General features: G+C 50.3%; 2 protein-coding genes across 5 annotated transcripts in view; both read left to right on the top strand.

Moving 5' to 3' along the window:
- Window positions 1-9,351, top strand: part of CAMKK1 (calcium/calmodulin dependent protein kinase kinase 1) — a 28,405-nt gene extending 19,054 nt beyond the window's left edge. Inside the window, exons 13-17 of one of the 2 annotated variants that reach the window (XM_042915555.1) lie at window positions 1,704-1,791; window positions 2,013-2,141; window positions 4,253-4,356; window positions 5,025-5,113; window positions 7,222-7,278. In XM_042915555.1, the coding sequence (XP_042771489.1) occupies window positions 1,704-1,791; window positions 2,013-2,141; window positions 4,253-4,356; window positions 5,025-5,109 (406 nt within the window). In that variant the 3' untranslated portion in view covers window positions 5,110-5,113; window positions 7,222-7,278. Of the gene's footprint in view, window positions 1-1,703; window positions 1,792-2,012; window positions 2,142-4,252; window positions 4,357-5,024; window positions 5,114-7,221 lie in introns of both variants that reach the window. The other variant, XM_042915556.1, reaches the window with a different exon arrangement.
- An 8,386-nt stretch (window positions 9,352-17,737) lies between these two features.
- The window catches only part of NCBP3 (nuclear cap binding subunit 3), a 32,344-nt gene continuing 29,554 nt past the window's right edge, over window positions 17,738-20,527 (top strand). For all 3 annotated transcript variants that reach the window (XM_042914523.1, XM_042914524.1, XM_042914525.1), the window contains exons 1-2: window positions 17,738-17,929; window positions 20,025-20,090. In XM_042914523.1, the coding sequence (XP_042770457.1) occupies window positions 17,747-17,929; window positions 20,025-20,090 (249 nt within the window). In that variant the 5' untranslated portion in view covers window positions 17,738-17,746. The remainder of the gene's footprint in view (window positions 17,930-20,024; window positions 20,091-20,527) is intronic.

The raw sequence follows: 20,527 nt of genomic DNA on the forward strand, positions 1-20,527 counted from the left end.
CAGGGAGGCATGTCTGAGTTATAGCAGAGCATTTGCCTTTTGAAGGCCCCACCCCAACTTTCTGGGGGTGCTGTTCCCTGGGAGGGGCTCCTGAGCAGATGGAGGGGTGGGACTGTCTCAGAGACATCTAATCGGATTCCACTGTACAAATGGAACTCTGAGGCTGGGAGTTGGGCAAGAATGACGCCAGGTCACACATTCACACTACTCCTTCACTAAAAGCCTGTGTGGGGTCAATGGGCATCAACTTTACACGGACCCTGGAATCATGGGGAACCCCTATCTTCCCCACATGGGGTAGGAGGCCTTCAAGATCCCAGTTTGCTTCCCCATTTCATAGATGGAAAAGTGGAGGCTCCAGAGGAGAGTTATCAGTGGGTCTGGGATTTGAAGCCACTCCCTCCTCCCCATCCATTCATTTGTAACTGGGGTCTCTGAGCCGAGAGGGACTATTTGGAGAGGTCTCCCTGCTCATCTGTGGTTCTTCTGGTTATGATATTGGCTACCATGGCTCCTTATTTATCAGGCCCTTCTGCCATCTGATCAAAGTGCCCTGGGAAGGTCAGAAACCAAACTGGGCATTGTCCTCAATGATTCCTGCTCCCTCGTTCCCACTCCCTGTCTGGTCCCCGAGCCCTGTTGAGTCCACCTCTTCTGTATCTCTTGACTCCATTGCCACCTGCGCCCCTGACTGGTTCTGTCCTTGGATTTATCTAGCTACCTTCTCTTTGGTCTCCCTGCTGCCAGCCTCCCTCCAGTCCAGCCGCCAGTCAGGCCAGGGTGACCCTGATGAAGCACAACAAATCTCACCATATCTCCTGCTTAAAGTTTTTCCAAGGCTTCCCAAAAGCCTGCATGAAGAGGCCATTCCCTGACCCTGGCATTCAAGGACATCTGGGTTCTGCCACCTGTTCCCCCACAGCACTAGCCAACTAGACTCCACCCCTTTTTGCCTGTCTCTGTACCTTTCCTCCTGCTGTACCCCCTGCCGGAGGTCTCTTTCTTCCCTCTTTCTTCCCATCCCAAGAGTTGTAAATGGGATTAAATATCTAGGACAGCAGAGGGAACCAAGGTCAACAGTCCCAAGAGTGAGTTCCTTCTCTGCAGGCTTGGATGGATGGGCTCCCCAAAAATGTTGGTAGCAAAGAAGCCTGGAGTTTGGGCAGAAACAGTCAGGCTAATGTGGGGCTGAGTGTCCTGCTCCCCCTTCCCCTGAATCTCTCATCCCTGCCCTCACTCTTGTGGGTAGCAATGTGCCAACCCGCTAACCTCTCTGGGCCTAAGTTTCCTCCTCTGTCAAATGAGAGTATTTCCTGGCTACCTCCCAGGCAGAGGAGAGGATAAGATGGTGAGCGGGGTGAAGGCCCCTGGTGTCCCATAAAATGACTTTTCTCACTATCCTCACCATCTCTGCACTGAGAGGGTCTCCAGTACCCCTGGACCGCATTTGTATTTGTGGCCCCTGCCTCTGGAGGAGATGGCTTTACTTCCTATTCAGGAAAGAAGGATATCCATCTACTTGTTCTGAAACTCCTTCCTTCTGCCTCAATACCTTCCTGCTCTCTGAGAAGTGAGGGTTGGGTGTGTCTCTGACCTGGCATGTACTATTCAGGGAATCTCAGAGCAGGTGGGGATGGAGAGGTGGGCAAGAAAGAATCCTCACTGACTGTCTCTCCCTCATCTCCTTCCTTCCCCACTTTTAGGCCAAACATCAGTGAGGAGCTCAAGGACCTAATTCTGAAGATGCTAGACAAGAATCCTGAAACAAGGATTGGGGTGCCAGACATCAAGGTTGGGGAACTAGAGGTCTTGAGCTGGGCTGGCCTTGGACACAGCAAACAGGCCTCAGTATCTCCTTCTAGAGAGCCCTACACCAAGTCATATATATATTGGGTTTGGATTGGGGGTTTATGGGCATTGGGTCCCCTCAAGGCGATTGCTGATAGAATGCCCGTGGTATTCTTTGCTGACTGGGTGTCTGTCTGACCTCTCTCTGTCCTCCCACACCACAGTTGCACCCCTGGGTGACCAAGAGTGGGGAGGAGCCCCTTCCCTCAGAGGAGGAACACTGCAGTGTGGTGGAGGTGACCGAGGAGGAAGTGAAGAACTCGGTCAAGCTCATCCCCAGCTGGACCACGGTGGTAAGAGGGTGATGGGCCAAAGACTCCCTTATCCTGGGAGGGCCTGAGGAGGGCATGGTCATTGCCTGAGACTAGCTCTATGCGGGCCCTGTCAGGGGACAGAGGGCCATCTGGTCAGTCATCCCCAATGCTGATCTACTGGGGCGCTGCTGAAAGGCAGTGGGGAAAGAGGCCATGTTATTCAGCCTCGCAGTAGGGAGAACAGGAGACTTGGTGAGGAGAGTGACTGATTTAAAGAAATATACTGCCCTCACCGAGTATCTTTCACCATGACTAGAAGAAATATTTTCTTCCTTCCCCCTTCCTTCCTTCCTTCCTTCCTTCCTTCCTTCCTTCCTTCCTTCCTTCCTTTCCTCCCTCCCTCCCTCCCTCCCTCCCTCCTTCCCTCCTTGCTTCCAAGCACTGTACTTTGTGTCAAGGACATGACGCTAAGAAGGCATAGGAAGCGTTTGAATTGGAGAGGTGGCCCTGAGCTCTTTGGACCGCACCCATGTGCTCCCTCCACTCTCCTCTCACATTTTACTTTTTCTCATCTTTCTCTGGACATCTTCCATGTTAACTGTTGGAAGTTATTCATGTAGCCCCTCGTGGCCACATGGGGTTTTGTGGAGGACACTGAGAACCATGACCTTCCCTGCATTGAGATATCACAGCGAGTCAGAGTAAGCACGAGGCAAAGAGAGAGCTGGTACCTGTGCTGTGGGTACATCAGGCCTGTGTGCATTAGCCCTCCCTGCTTGGTCCAGGCCCGGCTAGGGACAGGTGGCCAGAGTCCTGCTTATTCCTGTGCTCCATAGAGCTCCAGGGCTCTGTGGTCTCTGGAACCAGTCAGCTTCCATAGGGTCTCTGTTTCTTCCTTTGTCTTAGCCACCATTAACCACTGGAATAGCCTCCCAAGTTGTCCCCTGCTTCCACCATCACCCGCATGACAGTTAGTGCTCAGCTCAGCAGCCAGGGTGGGTCCCAGTGACTATTCATGTCACTTTTCATGTCTACCCTGCTCACGTAGGCTCCCATGTCACTCGGAGTAGGAGCCACAACCTTGACTGCCTGCACAGTCCGCGTACCTTCCGCCCCCATCTCCCTGTGGACCTCGTCTCTCCTCTCCTCTCTCCATTTGCTCAGCTCCAACCATGTGCTGCATAAGCTGCTGCTCCAGAACCTTTGCACTTCCCTTTCCTCCTGGGGGGTGCTCCTGCCCAGAAATCTGCAGGGCTCGCTTCCTCACTCCCTTCAGACCTTTACTCCAAAGTCACCTCAGTGAGAAGTGGGCCTTCCCTGGCCCCTTATCAAAAGTTCCTATCTCCTCTTTGTCCTTCCATATCCTCCTGCCTTGTTTTACCGATTTCTCCTTAGCCTGTATCACTAACTCACGTATTTTACTGATTTGTCTTATTTACTGCTTGTCCCCCTAACTAGAACATAAGCTCCATAAAGGGCAAGAATTTTTGCCTCAGTGTGGCCCCTGCACCTAGAATAGTGTCTGGAATATGCTAGGCACTTGATAAATAGTTGTTGATTGAATGAATGAATGAATGAAATAAACGAATGCACCCCCATGCCAGGCATGTGTTTGTGAGTGTGTGTGTGTGTGTGTGTGTGTGTGTGTGTAGGCAGCAGCCTAGAACTGTCCTTGCTGCAGGAGGAGGGACAAAGTCAGAGAGCTGGGGTGCAGCAGCCTCTACCTGTCCAGGCATCTCCCCCAGGCTGCTGTGTGCCTCCTCTCTGCTCTGCCTGGCACAACCTCTCCTTCACTCCATGCTCCCCACCTTAGCTGTAAAGCATTTCCTGATTGCACGCCCCATGTCTTCAAGATAAAGCCCCCTTTCAGCCTGGCATTCCAGACCCTTCGTAGTCTGTTCCTGGCCTCTGGGCACCCCCACCAGTTGTGCCAAGCTCCTCACCATTCCCAGAATTCACCTTTCAACATCACCGCTCATGCTCTTGCCATTTCCTCTGCTTGGAATTCTCTTCCTTTCTCTGCTGACTGAAAGGGAGCCTCAGCAGGGCCACCTGGAAGCTGTGCCCTTAGGGAATCAGAGTAGAGGCTGCCAATGTGTCTGGGAGCCGGGTTTCTGTGTTCCTCACTCTGACATGTGTGTCCTCCCCAGATCCTGGTTAAGTCCATGCTGAGAAAGCGTTCCTTTGGGAACCCATTTGAGCCCCAAGCTCGGAGGGAAGAGCGATCTATGTCTGCTCCAGGAAACTTACTGTCGTAAGTATCTGTGGGCTGAGGCCTGCAGGGTGCTCCCTGGGGTAGAGTGGGGGCTGTGTTATATCCCCGAGATTCTCACTGTCACTGGGCTGTGCAGGCTGAGCCTGGAGCCTGGGGACTCGCCAGGTCTCAGAGGAGGGCCCTGTTTACACCTCTGTCCTCAGCCCATAGCAGCCTGGTAGAGGTTTGCGGATAGGCCTCGTATCTGCTCCTTGTAGAAGGTTGCCTGTCTGTGGAAGGAGGGGCACTTCTGCTGACTCTTCCTGGCCCCGGGGGGATTGTTAGCTGCCTTCCTGAGTGGCTCATGCTACCTCCAGCCATTGCTGAGGCCATGTGCTCAGTCATCACTTTGTAAATGCTTGTCCAGCAAGTATGGATGGGTTGGCTGATAGGGCCAGGGAAGAGATTCCCGTTTGTTGAAGGCTCCCTACTGTGACCCAGGCATGTGCATTCACCACCTCCTAGGAGAGGTCAGAGAAGCAATTCCCCAAACCTCTGTGAGCCTCGTCCTCAGCTTTTCCGCCTTCTTCCATTAAAATAAAAGTCAGTTTGGGATGCCAACAAGGCCTGCTGGAGTTTGTGCGCAGACCTGCACAGAGAAAACCCTGAGGGGTCCTAGACCAGAAGGTGGTCCTGGGACATTGGTTGCTTTCCTCTGGCCCATGAAGGATGCTGCAGGGAGGAGACGTTGTGCACCCCCACCCCCATCTTCCGCCCCTTCCACCTGCTGTGTGGAAAAGGCGTGCTCCCTAGAGAGGTGAGTGCCAGATGTTGTCTACGTACCTCAGCCTGTCCGGAAAGAGTAGCACCACTTGTGCTGTGCAGGGGCCCACACGCTGGCTTTGTGTGAGGCCACCCTTTTGTAAGTGGGCTCTTCAGAAGTGTCAAGTCCCATCACAGTGGGTGAACTGGGGTCTGCTCCAGCCAGAGGTTGCTTGCACTCAGTAATGTCCATATACCAACTTCCTGCCCTCCAGCTGACAAATTTCCTGGCCAATGGAAGTTGAGGTTGGGGGGGCTTTGGAGAGGCCTTGACGGTACTGAGCTTATTTTCAGTTCCCTGTCTCTTCAGTGAGGTGGGCAGGACTGGAAGAAGGGGTTCCCTGGGTTTCTCTAGGTCTGCAGGCCTCGAGGCTGGAATTGGGTTTAGTGTAGGGGATCACATATTTAACATCTAAATGGAGCCACTTTTGAGAGTGAAAGAGGAATCTGTTACTAATTATGGCAGGACAAAAGGCATAAGTACGACCGTAATGAACAAACCTGGACGTCTGGTAACTCTAGCTCAGTGCCTGTGATTCAGTGCCCCCTAGGGGTGTGAAAAGGCAGTCACAGGCTAAAGACATCTAGTCTATATCTGGCACAGAACTGGGACCCAGGAATACAACCGAGCAACGTTGTACTAATCATTGTCCTTTTATGGACACGTTAATGGGGAGAAAGGCCCGTTTCCTCATCTGGACTGTGAGAGGATTGGGCTTAATCCTTTTCAGCTATAAAATTCTATAATTCTGTGACCCAAGTTGAATTTTGAAAAGTAGGTTTTACTTCATCATAGAGTCCCAACATTTATCCTTGACAGACTCTGGTTTGTTTTTTTTTTTAATTTTTAAGTTTATTATTTTTTTATTTTTAAGTTTATCTTGAGAGAGAGCAAGTGGGGTAGGGTCAGAGAGAAGGGAGAGATTGAATCCCAAGCAGGCTCTGTCAGTGCAGAGCCCAATGTGGGGCTCGAACTCATTAACTGTGAGTGAGATCATGACCTGAGCTGAAATCAAGAGTTGCACGCTTAACCGACTGAGCCACCCAGGTGCCCCGACTCTGTGTTTTTTTTGTTTTTGTTTTTAATGTTTTATTTTATGTAAAAAAATGTTTTTAACATTTATTCCTTTTGAGAGGCAGAGAGAGAGACACAAGTATGAGCGGGGCAGGGGCAGAGAGAGATAGAGACACAGAATCCAAAGCAGGCTCCAGGCTCTGAGCTGTCAGCACAGAGCCCAATGCGGGGCTCTAACCCACGGACTGTGAGATCATGACCTGAGCTGAAGTTGGACGCTCAACCAACTGAGCCACCCAGGTGCCCCTATTTTATTTTTATTTTTAAGAGAGAGAGGCAGATATAGAATCCAAAGCAGGCTCCAGGCTCTGAGCTGTCAGCATAGAGCCCGACGCAGGACTTAAATTTACCTTGAACCGTGAGATCATGACCTGAGCCAAAGTCAGACGCTTAACTAACTGAACCACCCAGGCACCCCGACAGACTCTGTTTTTTATGCTTTGGGATAACTGGTGAAACTCCATAGTAGAGTTAAATGGGATTGTTTTTTTTTGTTTTTTGTTTTTTAATATCAGAACCTATTCATTGGTGGTTTAAAAAGAAAGATCTTAGGGGAATAATCAGATACAGGAACCTATTCGCTACATGACAAAATTCCAAAACTGGTAGGTAGACTCTTCCCTGTGAACAAAGCAAAGGAAATTCAAAACCAAAGCTCCTCTACCCAGGACCATGGGGGCTGAGCTAGGTCAACATGGAGAGCCTGTGACCTGGGTCAGGTTGTGAGCCAGCCGGGTCAGGTTGTGAGAAGCTCTGAAAGCCGGGCTGGGAAGTGTGGACTTCATCTCCAGGCGACAAGGAATGGTGGAAGGTTGTGGGCCGACGCTAGGGGTAGGGAGACTAGCAAGGGGCCACAGTGCGGTGGCAGGGGGGGTGGGGTGAGGCTGAGGTGAGCTTGGGGAAATGGGTAGGGGGACGTGGCTGAGAAATTGTGAAAAGGAATGGCTGTGTGAGTATGTGTGAGAGTGTCTTCCTGAGTGCGTGTTCTGACCCCTGAGGTCCCTCTGCCCGTGGTGTCCCCTGAACAGGAAAGACAGGTGTGGCGAAGGGGGCAAGAGCCTGGAGCTCCCCGGCGTTCAAGAAGATGAGGCTGCATCCTGAGCCCCTGCATGCGCCCAGGGCCGCCGGCAGCACGCTCATCCCACGCCTCCAAAGGCCCACTGCCCTCATGCCGACAGTCGCCCCTGCGGGCAGGGGGCTGAGGACTGTGGCCCCTCTTCCGGCCCTCCTCCTTCTATCATGCTGCATGACCTCAGCGCGCAAGTCCAGGGACAGGACTGGAATGTTTGTCATCTGGGGTTTGGGGGGCAGGGCTCCCATAAGGCCTTTCTCCTTGTCCTGGCTCTCCCTGATGGGATCCATCCTATGGGAAAGAGAGGTACCCATGGTGCCTTAGAAACGCCACCTGGCTGCTTGGCAAGGCAGGAGGTAGGAAACCAAGGTAGCAGGTGGAGTCCTGGCTTACCACCATAGCAGAGACTGCCCACGGGGAGCCAGGCGGGCCTGGCTCACTGCCTCATGCGCATGGAGAGCTGTACCTTGCCCACCTCAGAGGGGGTCCTGCCGGAGCTCTTGTCTACTGAGAATGCTGACATGGAGGCTCTGAGCCCTCAGTGGGTATTCCTAGGCCTCAGGGAGGCAGGGGCCAGCATTGGAGAATTCAGATTCCTTTTTTGCTGTCTTTTACTTTTGTTTTTAATGTCAGGAGTGGAGTGGTGTAAAGGCCTGCTTGGGAACACCTAGAAAGCTCTCCTACAGCTTTGGGTGGTTCCCGGCACACTCCTCATTATTTGGCAGCCAGGTGGGATGGACTGACCTTCCTTGATTTTGTCACACTCGGCGCCACCGGGAGAATGGGTTAAATGAAAGCTTCCGGCAGGGGCCTGAGCCAGGAGCACCCACCTTCCCTGCCCACTTTACTCCCTCCCCGTGTGGCTCCCCTGTAGGAGAGACACCAGGGGCTGGCCGACCAAAGGCCCTGGACTCACAGGGCTGTGGCCTTGCAGATGCTGATGTAACTGGAATCCAATCTCCGACCCTACACTGGCCTACCCATCTGGCCCCAGAAGCTGCCCTCACGTTCCTACAATGAAGGACAAACTGCCCAGGTTGGAGGCAGCACTGGAAGCGGGACCCTGGTGGGGTGTGCATGCTGGCAAGTGGCCACAGAGAGGTGGGCCTCCTGCCACTGCCTCACCCCAAAGACGGTTGATATTCGGCCTGCTCAGAGCTGGTGCGCTGGAGCATGTGTGTGGACCTGGCCATGCTGGGGCAGACTTTATCTTCTCCCTGGGATCTGTGCCTGGTTGGCTTGGCACTTACTGACCAAATGGCTCAAGAGATTGACCCCAAAGGAAAATAAAGCAGGACTCAGATACCTCCCCTGAAAACATGGGCTAAACACGGGATTTCAGTTGCCTCTGTGGGGTTCCTACTGCAGGAAGGCGGGCACTGAGAAGGAAAGGGAGGCTGGGCTGGAGGAGTGTCTGTGTCCTGTTCATCTTTGTGCCTGTGGGTATGTGTCGCGCCTCCACGCACACACGCATGTGCGTGCCCATCTGCTGCACACAGCACACCTGCATGTCTTGCACTGGCACGTGCATCTGTAATATAGTTTCTATGTGTCTTTAAGGCTATGAGCAGAATGTGGCCCATTGTCAATGGGCCCACATTTCTCCCTGGCCCCTCTGCACTAAGGCATTGTAACCCAGGGCTTAAACAATAATTCGATACTGTTTTTAAGAACACTTTTTCAGAGTTCATGGGAGGCTAATCACAGATCCACAAGTTTCCTTGAGCATCTCTACACTGGGGCCCGGAGGGTGGGAGTTTCAGGGGCCTACATCGATTGGACCTGCCCTCGCAGACCTCAAAAGTGGGCCTGGCTTCATTGCCCACGTGAGCCTGGATGGGGTGCTTACCGCATCACTGAAGGTTTGGGTTGGCATTACTGCTTTTGAATGTAGCACAAATGATGAACAAACTCCATAAGAGTGTTTAAAAAATTAACTTCCCAGGAAGTGAGTTAAAAACAATAAAAGCCCTTTCTTGAGTTAAACAACAAAAACAACAACAAACTGTGTGTACATTTTCAACATCGGGATGTGTGCTCTTTCTCACCAGCTGGATCGCTGGCTTTCTAGTTTTTCTGCAAGGGTCTGAACAGGACAGTGGTGAGAGGAGCTCTGGAGGGAGGCGAGAAAGGGGAAAGGAGGGAGAGGGAGGGAGAAAGACTGGCTCTGGAGGGTGAGGAGCTACAGTCCAGGATGTGGCTCAGGCTCTGGAGCAGGTTCTGCGGCCCCTCCTTGGGAAGAACACCATGTTTAGGAGCCAATGGGCTGCCCATGTTTCACAGGGGCCCAGGGAGCCCAAGGTCGGGTCCTTGGGAGCCATCCCACTCCTCATAGGGCAAAAGTCCCAGTGGAGCATCACGGAGTCTCTGTGGCATGAGCCTAGTGTCTTTACTGTGGCCCCTTGGCCTTGAGCACTGCTATGGGCTCTCTGGACCCTGCAGCCCCCTGCTCATAGTAGGCCCCCCATGGCCATCATGAACAGTCATCATTGAGGCCAGACAGCCTTGAGCTTGAATCCAAGCTTTTGTTTTAATAGCTCTGTGTGACCTTTGGCAAGCCATCGGAGGAGAGGAGTCTCGGTTGTCTTATTGGTAGAATGTGGATAACAGCTGCACCTCCTCGGGGGGTTCTTGTGACATTAAATGAAGTCCTGGTGCCAAGCATCTGATACAGTGCTGTGTATCTAGTAAGGACTCAGCAAGGGAGGGTCTTAAAAAGAACTTTCTGTCTCTGGAGCTGCCCAGAACCAGCCTTAATGACTATGGGCTCAGCATATCCTGCATGATTGGTATTTACCCGTCTGTGGAGTTCCCAGCTGGGTAAAACGAGCCCCACCAGGAGACCAAGCCAAAGGCTACCCAGCCTGGGGATCAGTTTTTCCGTCTGAGAAATGGATACCAAAGTTTCTCCTGCATGTTTCCTGGTCATCCTGTGAAGGTCCCATGAGGGACTGACTGTACCAAGCCCTCTACAAGAGGGACACTGGTAGCCAGGCAGAAGTTTCCCAAATGCCGAGACCAGTAAGTAGATCTGTTCCCAGTTCTTCCCCACCATCTCTCACTTCCTCACTGATCTGGCCTTGGTCCTTAGGACTCCAATCCATCCTCTCACTGCCTGCCAGAGCAATCTTCAGGCACCAACCTGGCCATACTCCTCCCTCTCAGAACCCTACCATGCTCCTCCAGTTTGAGGCCCCTGCCATCAACCCTGCTACCCTCTCTGGATGGTTTCCTAGCCATGCCCCACACTCCATTGAGTCCTTACTCCCCACAGCTCTCCAGACCCACCCACTCCTCTAGAACACTGCCTTCCCTCATCCCTGCCTTTGCTTGTCAAAGTCAGTCCCACCTTCAAGGGGTTGGTTCATCCCTGGCATTGGTCACCGAGCCCTGGGCCTGGGTATGACAGGCCAAATCATGCATAAGAGCTTTGAATAGGACCACAGGTTGCATGACACCATTTCCCCACAAGGACAACCACTCTAGGAGGCACACCGTGGTAGGGAAACTGAGGCTCAGGAAATAGTGTCTCGCTCCATCACATGGCAAGCTAGGGAAGAGCCAGACTAGAGCCCAGGTCCCCAGCCCACCTACCCCACCCAGGTCTTCCCACATCAGCTGCCAGGAAAATAGAGAACGCTGCACAGGGTAAGGACATCTAGGAAAACCAGAGACAGAGGCTGTACTTCCAAGCCTAAACACAGGGGAGCTGAGCTGAGGCCAGTGGTGTCCAACTGAAGGCTCGGGGCCAGTCTGGGGTTTGCCCTTGGAGTGCCCTGATTACTTGCAGAGAATCTCTTTGGGCTCTGGAACCCATGGGCACTTTGTTTGGTATCTGATCTCCCCAATACTTATTATCCTAAGTGGTCTCAGTCTAAGGTAGAAGAGGGAGGGGTGCTCAAGGCTACTGCGGGTTCCAATTTTCCCAGGGGGACACCCAGACATATACTGGGACCCATATAAACACCCCACAGATAATGGAGTCTCTTACACACAAACACACACATGCCTGCACACCCCTTGGGCAAACAAGCAGGCCTGCTTCCTGGGCCATTGGGACCCTGCCGAGAGTGGCCAGGGGAGCCATGCAGTGGGTGGCACTGGACTCTGGGGATCAACTGAGGCCCAGAAGGGTCTGGAGAAAGGCTTGTTCTCCATCTCACCGGCAGTACAGAGCCCTGGTCTGCAAGGACTCCCTGCACCACTCCAGCCCCCTGGTGGACTGGGTGGCCATGGCTTAAATGACCATCTTCTTCCCAGGTCCCCTCCCCCATACATACACAGACCTGGCTTTGCCCTCTGGGATCTCAGACCCATTTATTTCTCCAGCTAGGACAACCCAGGCAACAAAGTCCGTATCCTCTCATTCTCCAGGGCAGCTGCCAATCCCCTCCCAGGTTAAGCTGACCAGTTTGTCATTAGCCCATCCCAGCTTTGTGGTCAGCCTCCCTGCCTTCCCCACTGCCTGGGCCCCCACCATCTCCAAGTCACCTCCTCTAGGAATCCATCCCTGGTCCATAGCCCCTGAGACACCCTTGGTATGTGGTCTGGTGTCCAGTCCTTCTCCCACAACACTGGAATCAGGGCCCAGGAATTGCAACCTCACCCACTGGCTGAGTCACTTTCTCAACTTATATCTGCCCATTGACTGTTTCACCATGATGAAGATCGTTCAAAAAGCATCTCTCAGCTGAATCACAAGATGGGGCCTTCCCTCTGGGAGCCCCATTCTCTCCACCTGATCTGTAATGAGGCCTTTCTCTGGCCTGTATATCTCTGGCTTTTTCCAGTTCCCTGTTCCTGCTCCTCAGCCTAGCAAACTAGCTCAGGACTCCCCTGTAGCTATAACCCAGATTTCCACCCCTTTGGCTTTCCAAAGGCTACTGCCCCACTCTCCAGGACATGTGGGAGGAAGCCCCTCCTGCTTTCTCTCTCAGATGCCCTCTGCTGTGGCTCTTTCTTTCCTGTTACTGACTGGCTCACTCTGCCCCATCCCCTGCAAGATCAGTCACTTTCCTAGCCGTGGTCCTTGCAATTGGCTGCTGCTGTCTGCATTGAGGATCTTGTGACATTCCCCTCCCTGCCCCCCGCCCGCAGACCTTTGGTCTCCTCAAGAGCCACCCCCCCCCCACCCCCCATGGCCTGGACAGGGCTCTATGCTGAAGGAACAGAAAGGGAACAATGGGGAGCTGCAACACAGGAAGAAGCTGGTTAAACCTGTACACTTGGTCTCCCGCAGAGTCCAGGGACCATCCCTAAGGCTCTGGGGCCTTCACAAAAGAGGATCCCCTCCCTGCTCCCATCTCCTTTTAGGCAAGGCGTGCCAATATCCACCCACCTTCCTGGGAAACCTGCCTCAGAGCTGAGAGAGGGCTCCCAGCTGCCGTCTCCCCCTCCCATTCCCAATTCAGTCTAGATAGTAGTTATCAACATGCCTACATGCCAGGATCTCCTAGGGAGCTTTGAAAACACCCTGATGCCTGGGCTCAACCCTCAGAGATCTGATTTAACTGGTCTGGGAGTCACGATTTTTTTTTTTTTTTTTAATTAATAGACTTTATTTTTTGGAACAGTTTTAGGCTTACAGAAACTTTGAAAGGAAAGTACAGAGTCCCCTGTTATACCCTCTCAACCTCCTCTCTGGCCTCCCAGTTTCCCCTGTTAGTAACATCTTGCTTTAGTGTGGTACATTTGTTACAAATGGTGAGGCAGTACGGACACATCATCATTAACTAAAGACCACAGTTGAGAGTTTACTCTTTGTGTTGTACATTGTATGAGTTTTGACAAATGTATAATATCATGTCTCCATCCTTACAGTTTGGTACAGAATAGTTTCACTGCCCTAAGAATCCCCCATGTTCCACCTGTCTATCCCTCCCTCCCCCCACCGTCACCCCTTACAAATCCCCAACCCCTGGCAACCACTGTCTTTTTACTGTATCCATACTTTTGCTTTTTCCAGAATTTCAGAGAGTTGGAATCATACAGTATGTAATCTTTTCAGCTTCCTAGCTTCCAATCTTTTCAGTTGATTTTTAAGTTTCTTCATCAGTTTTAATTGAGATGTAATTGCCATTTAATATAGTATGTTTAAGGTGTACAACGTATTGATTTGATACATTTGTACTACAATACGATTGCCATTGTAGCATTAGCTGACACCTCTGTCTCTTCACATACTTATCATTTCTTCTAGTGGTGGGAACAATTAAGATCTAGTCTCTTAGAAAGTTTAATATTTATAATAGTTTTGTTTTCTATAATCACTGTACCGTGTATTACATCTCCAACACTTATTTATCTACCAGTTGCAAGTATCTATCCTTACCTAGGTGATTTTAACAAACAGTGATGGTTCACATGGATAGCCCTGGTCTAGAATTTGGTAAAGATGGGTAGTAGATCTGTTGCTCCATGCTTCTAAATATAATGTGGACAAAAGTCTCATTTTCTTTAGGTATGTCCATCCATTCACCCATTCATCCATCCATCAATCCATCCATCGTTTCAGTATATGTCCAGGGCCTTCTATAACTAGACACTGACTTAGACACTCAGCTAAATCAACACTATTCCTGCTCTCATGGCTCTCACAGTCTGTTGCAGGCAACAGACATTAATCAAGTTGCCACGCATGTGTGTGGATGATTTTGAACTGACATGAGTGCTGTATAGGAAAGGCTTGTGGTGGTGGCTTTCTAAGAGTAGTTAGGGAGGTTTCCCAGAGAAAAGGAGGTTCCAGCTGAGATCTGAAGTTGAGGAAGAACTAACTAGGCCAAGGGGGAGGAAAGAAAGCTCCAAACAGAGATCCGGTTGTGCAAGAATCCTGTGGTAAGAGGGAGCATGGTGCTTACCAACTGAAGTGGAGATGTTAGGAGTGAGGAGAACAGTGCAAAGTGAAGCTGGAGGGGAGGCAGACCTGGATAATGTGTATCGAAAGGATCAGTCTGGCTACAGTGTAGAGGAGGCATGAGGGTGAAGAAATCAGAAAAACGGAGAAATCGAGGGGGGGGGGAGGGGGGAAGGCCACTGCAGTGTCCAGACAAGATAGGATACAATGATAGCTGGGATGGAAATAAGCTGAGGAGCAGTAGCCAAGAGGATGCAAAGAAGCAGACGGACGTGAGGGAGACGTAGGAAGCAGAGGTGCCTTAAGATATTCAAGGGAAGATGTGCGGTAGGTAGTTAGACACGTGGATCTGGAGCTTGGAGGAGAGGGGAGAACCAGAGATGGAGATGTGGGTGTCCTTGGAGTATGGTTGGCAGTGGAATTGGAAGCCATGGATGTGATAAGATGGCCTAGAGTGTGAGCATGGGGTGAGAAGAAAGAGGGTCTAGGATTGACCCATGGAGGACTGGATACAGAGGAAGAACCCAAAAAGGCATTGGAGCAGGAGGGGCAGGGAAGGTGAAAAAGAAAAACCAAGTGTGGCTTTATAATGGAAGAGTGTGTGCAGTTTCAAGAACTAGGGAGTTGCCATCAGTGTCCATGAGGCTGAATGGTCAAGTCAGATGGAGAAAATGAGGGATGATAGTCCTTTCAAGACTTTAGCTGTGTAGCAGGTTGGGGGACATGGATACAACCCTGTCACCAGGGTCAGCTGCCTCATGACCTTTCTTTTAACCGTGGAAATTTTTCCTTAACTAACGACCTGTACATGTTCCAAGGATAGACATGAACTTGGGGGTGTGGAGCATGAGGTTATGTTTGCCCAATTTAAAACAGCATTAAAGAACATCTCTGAATAGGCATCACATCAGGTCAGTGGGCCATGTTACCAGTTCTCGGGTAGCATTTGATTTCACCTTAGAAGCTTATATTGCCTTTTAATGGCTCTTCCTTTTGTTACCCTAGGAGAGGTATGCTTCTATTATTTTTATTCCCCTCATCCCTGAATGGGAGAGAAAGAAAGGAAAGGGTGTGGCCAACTTCAGTCAAAGAAAAAAAAGAACGTGAATTCCATAGAAGACCCTGTTAATATCCTCCCTTGTCTCCTAGCCTCCATCTTGACAAACTTTTCAAAAGAGTCGTCCATAACTTCTCACATTGCGCCATTAATCTACCTTCCCCTTCATGGACATTGGTCTCCTCAAGGTCACCAACAGTCAACAAACCTCTAGACCCAAGCCAAGTTCCACCACATTTGCCACTTGATCACTTCCTTCGTGGAACTCCCTATCCTGTCTGTCCCAATGTCCCACTTCCCTGGTTTCCTCTGTCAATAAAAAATCATCCAGACTTGGACATAGGAAAAAGGAATAGGAAAAAGAACTACGCTGATGTCCTCTCAGTGTAGTGTCAGGTGTTGTCCAACCTGCCAGTTCCAGCTGGCGAGCATCTGATTTTCTAGGGATGTGTATCTTTGCTTGACTTCTGACTTACTTTTGATTAGGGTATTTTACAACTCTGTAAGTGTAGAGGCTAATTTATAGGAGACTTATAATGAGTAAATAATTCTTGTCCAATAGCAATATAGATATTTTCTGCCTGGTAGAAAATGGAACCGCAAAGGTTGCACTTTCTTGCCTTGTGGGGCATTAACCTGTCTTGTTAAGTTCATTTCAGTATTCCTTTGACCAACTCTGTATTCATTCTCAAATTCTCTTTTGAACTAGTTTTAATATCTTATTGATGTCCTCATTCATTAACCAGTGAATAAAAACTTTGACATGTGTTCATTTTATACGTAAGTCATGTTTTTTGACTGTTTTGAAAATTATTCTTTACCCCTCCTAATTCTGTGGCTCCACCACAGCAGGCTAACACTGAGGACAGAAGTGAAGGTGGTGAGGTGGGGATAAATTATGTGAACCCAAAAAGGATAGGCACAAAGGGCTTTCCTGGTAGGAGTCTAGGAACTTGATGTTTACCTGATGTCCTGGCTTGCTCTGGATTCCTAATTCTCCTGCCAGCTAGAGCTCCGCCAGGGGACTGGTTTTCCTCTGAACTGTGCTGAACTGCAATGCCTGGATCCTCAAGCAAGAAGACTCCTATGCTGAGGGGGGAGGGCTTACCCAGCTTTATGTGCTGGCCTCCTGAGGCCAAAGTTGAGGAAGGATTGCTTTCTCCTCTCCCCATCCCTCTCCCCTTCAGGCCTAAAAATAAGTGTAACGGTGGGGTCTGTAACTGTCATCCAAAGCTGGCCACTCCAAGCAAAAAATGTCTTTGAAATGTTCTTAAAAATGCATGCATATGCATTCCATGCATTCAATCCAATGTTGTAACTATTGTCACCAAGCAAAACTAGCCCTCTAAAGAGCCCCACCTTGTGTTTGTGCTGCGATACAGCCCACATTTAAGAAAAACTTTGATGTGTGTACCCCTTCCGTTGGGTCCTGCATCTACATACATCATTTAACCCTCACAATCTCCTTTGAGGGGAGGTAAGAAATATTGTCCCATTTTACTGAAGATTTTTGAAGGGTTAAGTGGCTTGGCCAAAGTCACACATGGTGCAAGGGGCAGAGCCAGTCAGTTTGGAACCCAGGTGTGTCTGATGCTGATCATATTCTCCCTTGGTTTATAATTATTTGTTCCTCCACCGTCAGAGCTGGTAGGGCCTGGGAGACCGTAGGAGTCCACCTACGCCCTCTTCAGATGGGAAGATAGGGCCCAGTTAGGGGCCAGAACTAGACCAAGGTAACACAGGGAGAAAGGTGAAAAATCAGGACTCAAAGCAAAAACTGACCAGTGGTGCCCTCTGGAAGCCTAGAGGACTCTCCCTGTCTCCCGACCAGGCTGTTAGAAATGTTGCAAGAAACCATGCTCAGGAATTTACAGTGGACTGAGCCCTGGGGAGTCAAGAAATTGGGGGTCAAGCTCTGGGCTTTGGGCAGTTCACTGCCCTCTTGGAGTCTCAATTTTTATGCATGTAAAATGGACCAATTATTGGGAGACTTGAAAGAGACAAAAGTTCTCAAGACAAGTATGTTGTAAACCTACATATTGCCCAGAAGTGATAGACCAAGGCTCACTCTGGGCTCTGGAGCCAGACTCGGTAGGCTCAGGTTCAGGTTTTATTCCTTAAATAAACCCTTGGGTAAATTTCTATGCCTCACTTTCCTCATATGTGAAATGGTAATAATAGCACCTATTCAACAGAGTTGTATGATTTCAAGCACTTGGAACACTGACATGTAATGCTCTCTCAGTAAAATTGCCTTTTCTAACAGGTTTACTGCTCAAGGCATAGCTATTCTCTCAGAGCGGACTACACCAATCTCCTTCAGGCCCCGCCCCCTGCAGCAGGCCCCGCCCACGTCTTCATTCGAGCCCGCCTTCTCTTCACCAGGTCCCGCTCCATCTGTCCTGGGTTTCTCCCGCCACCAGGGGGCGGCAGCGCTAAGTGGGGGGGGCTTCTAGCCGAGGCAGGTGACACTCTAGGGAGCAGCAGCGGCTGCTCTATGGCCAGTGGCGGCGGCGCTCTAGCCGGCGGGTGTGCGAGGCGGGCTCTCGGTGGTGCGGCCGGCGGGCGGCTATGGCGGCCGTACGGGGCCTGCGAGTGTCGGTGAAAGCAGAGGCCCCAGCGGGGCCGGCCCTGGGCCTCCCGTCGCCTGAGACGGACTCCAGTTTGGAGCGTGGCGAGCCGGAGCCCATGGAGGTGGAGGAGGGCGAGCTGGAGATTGTGCCGGTGCGGCGCTCACTGAAAGAACTGATCCCGGTACGGGCGGGGGGCGGGGGTGAGGAGGAGGTCGCCAAGCTAGTGTCCCGCGGGGGAGGCGGCCGGCGCCTGGGCTGGGGGAGTCACCGGGAGCGAGCGCTCAGGGGACGGAGGCGCCAAGCTCGAGGAGAGACGGGCAGCGGGAGAAGGGACCCCAGGGCGCCCGGAAATGGGTGTTGAGGGGGCTGGAGAAGATGGGGGAGCGGAGGGGGGTAGTTGAGGACACCCCCTTTGCTGCTTCTCTGAGGCAGGCTGTGCAAAGGGGTGAGTGAGGAGGGGCTGGGGTTGTCTGAGGGCTTGAGATAAAGGGGGGGGGGGGCGGGCAGGCGGGAACAGAAGGAACTGTCGAGTGACGCCGGTGTCCAGGTCTCCCTTGAGTTCAGCTCCGGTGGAGCTGATATTTGTTAAACATAGCACTCGCGGTTTCTCTTGGAGGGTTGGACTTGTCGGCAGCAGAAACTCAGTGTTTCTTTTGTGACTTCAGAGGCATCTTGTCCTCATTCCAGCTGCTCTGTATAACACCTTCACCGTGGCCCCAGCATGTGACCCTTAGTGAGACCAAAACGTAAACGAACCAGCAGTGGTCCGTCTTTTATCACAAAGGGGTTGGTGAGAGGCGTTTTGCTTTTGATTTGGTGGGTCTGGTTCTTAGGGCTGGTCTCAGTCCTGCATGGCTCTTGTACTTAATTTCTCATCTAACATGAACTACTTTTTACCACATGTCAGCAAGTCTGGCTTTTAAACTGAAATTATGGAAAAAGGTGAAGATAGAAATCACTAAAGACAGCAAATGATAATGACTCTAGTAACAACGTAGTGGCATTTTACCATTTACTATATCGTATTGTTTAAATATTACTGCAGTTGTGAAGTAGGTATCATCCCTTTACTCATTCAGTGCAACATGCAATTCTTGTGTCCCTATTAAACTCTCTACTGGACTTTATGTTTCAGTTGGAGGACACAAAGAATTTCTAGCAGTGGTAAGTGCTATGAAGAGAGTAAAACATATTAATGGGACAGAGTATACAGAAGACAGGGAGGGTGTGCAGTGTGGGAAGCCAACGGGACAGGATGGTCAGGGAATTCCTCTGAGATAGTGATATTTAAGCTGAAGCCTAAATGACAAAAAAGGAACCTACCGTGTGCAGATTTGGAAGAAAGTGTTCCCAGCAGGGGCAACAGTAGGTGCAAAGGCTCTGAGATGGGAACAAGATTGTTTTGTTGGAGAAACATTAAGTTCTGTAGAGCAAATGGGAGAGCAGTTAAAGAGTTCAGGAAGGTTGGCAGATACCATGGAGGAAACCCAGCCCAGAGAGACCAAAGGAGTTGTACAGTGTCATGTAATCAGTGAATGTCAGAGCTGTGACTTGAGTCTTTGGCTTTGATGTCCCATCCTCTTTTCATTGCACTGTACTGTTTTCCCAGGACATCTAGGGGAGTCTGGACTTTCTGCATTTTGGTGAGGAGTTGTGCTCCACCTGGTGGCATGACATGATGAATTTGTCCTGTGTGGGTTGGGGAGATGAATGAGTATGCCTTAACTTATCTTGGACATTTTTCATGGAAGCCTGTAGATTTTTTTTTTTTTTTTAACCTAAATACCTTCAGCTGATAGACTTAGTTAAGGTTTGGGACAGGATCTGGTCTAGAAAAGACTTCTTGTTAGAGGGGTTGATTGCTTACTACCCAGAGTCGCTGAGACAGGCTTCCTCATAATAAAGGGTTGTCAGGGTGAGGAAGGATTGCTGAAAGGAATGACTATCCCAAAGGAATCTGTTGCGGAACTGGTGTTTTTAAAAAATTTTTAATTAAAAAAAATTTTTTTTAAATCTTTATTTATTTTTGAGAGAGAGTGTGAGCTGGGGAGGAGCAGAGAGAGAGGGAGACACAGAATCTGAAGCAGGTTCCAGGCTCTGAGCTGTCAGCACAGAGCCTGACGTGGGGCTCGAACTCACGAACCGCGAGATCGTGACCTGAGCCGAAGTCAGACATTCAACCGACTGAGCCACCCAGGCGCCCCGCGGAACTATCTTTTATCATGAGTTTTTCCTCAATTGCTGTTAGCATTTCTCACCCTTCCCCCTCGTGTTAGGACACAAGCAGAAGATACGAAAACAAGGCTGGCAGCTTCATCACTGGAATTGATGTCACCTCCAAGGTAAGACAGACCATAATTTATTCATTTTGCTAAGCAAGTGAACTCCATGAGCTTGGTCCCCAGGACTTGTAGAACAGCAGTTATTCTTTACCTCCTTTTTTCTTTTGTTGGTGGATTAAAACATTTCTTTAACTTAAATTTTGTGTTGCACAATGATGCCTTCATGCCTCCTGAAAACATCCAGGTAGCATTTGTGTTCTGGCATTTATGACAAGATAAAATCCATGTACCTAGTTGCCCATGCTTAACCATGTCTGGAAAAAGTTCTGCTCTGGGAATGCTTTTTTTGTGTTTTGTCCACTCTTTAAAAATGTGTATACTGATTCCACTTTATATGAAACAAACATGAAAAGTACCTGGCATATAGTAGGCCGTTAGTAAATGTCTTTATTCTTTCACTGGTTGCAGGCTTAGAAAAATAGGATTTCCTGATTATG

Source organism: Panthera leo, chromosome E1 (assembly GCF_018350215.1).
Source record: "Panthera leo isolate Ple1 chromosome E1, P.leo_Ple1_pat1.1, whole genome shotgun sequence".
NCBI classification, from domain to species: Eukaryota; Metazoa; Chordata; class Mammalia; order Carnivora; family Felidae; genus Panthera; species Panthera leo.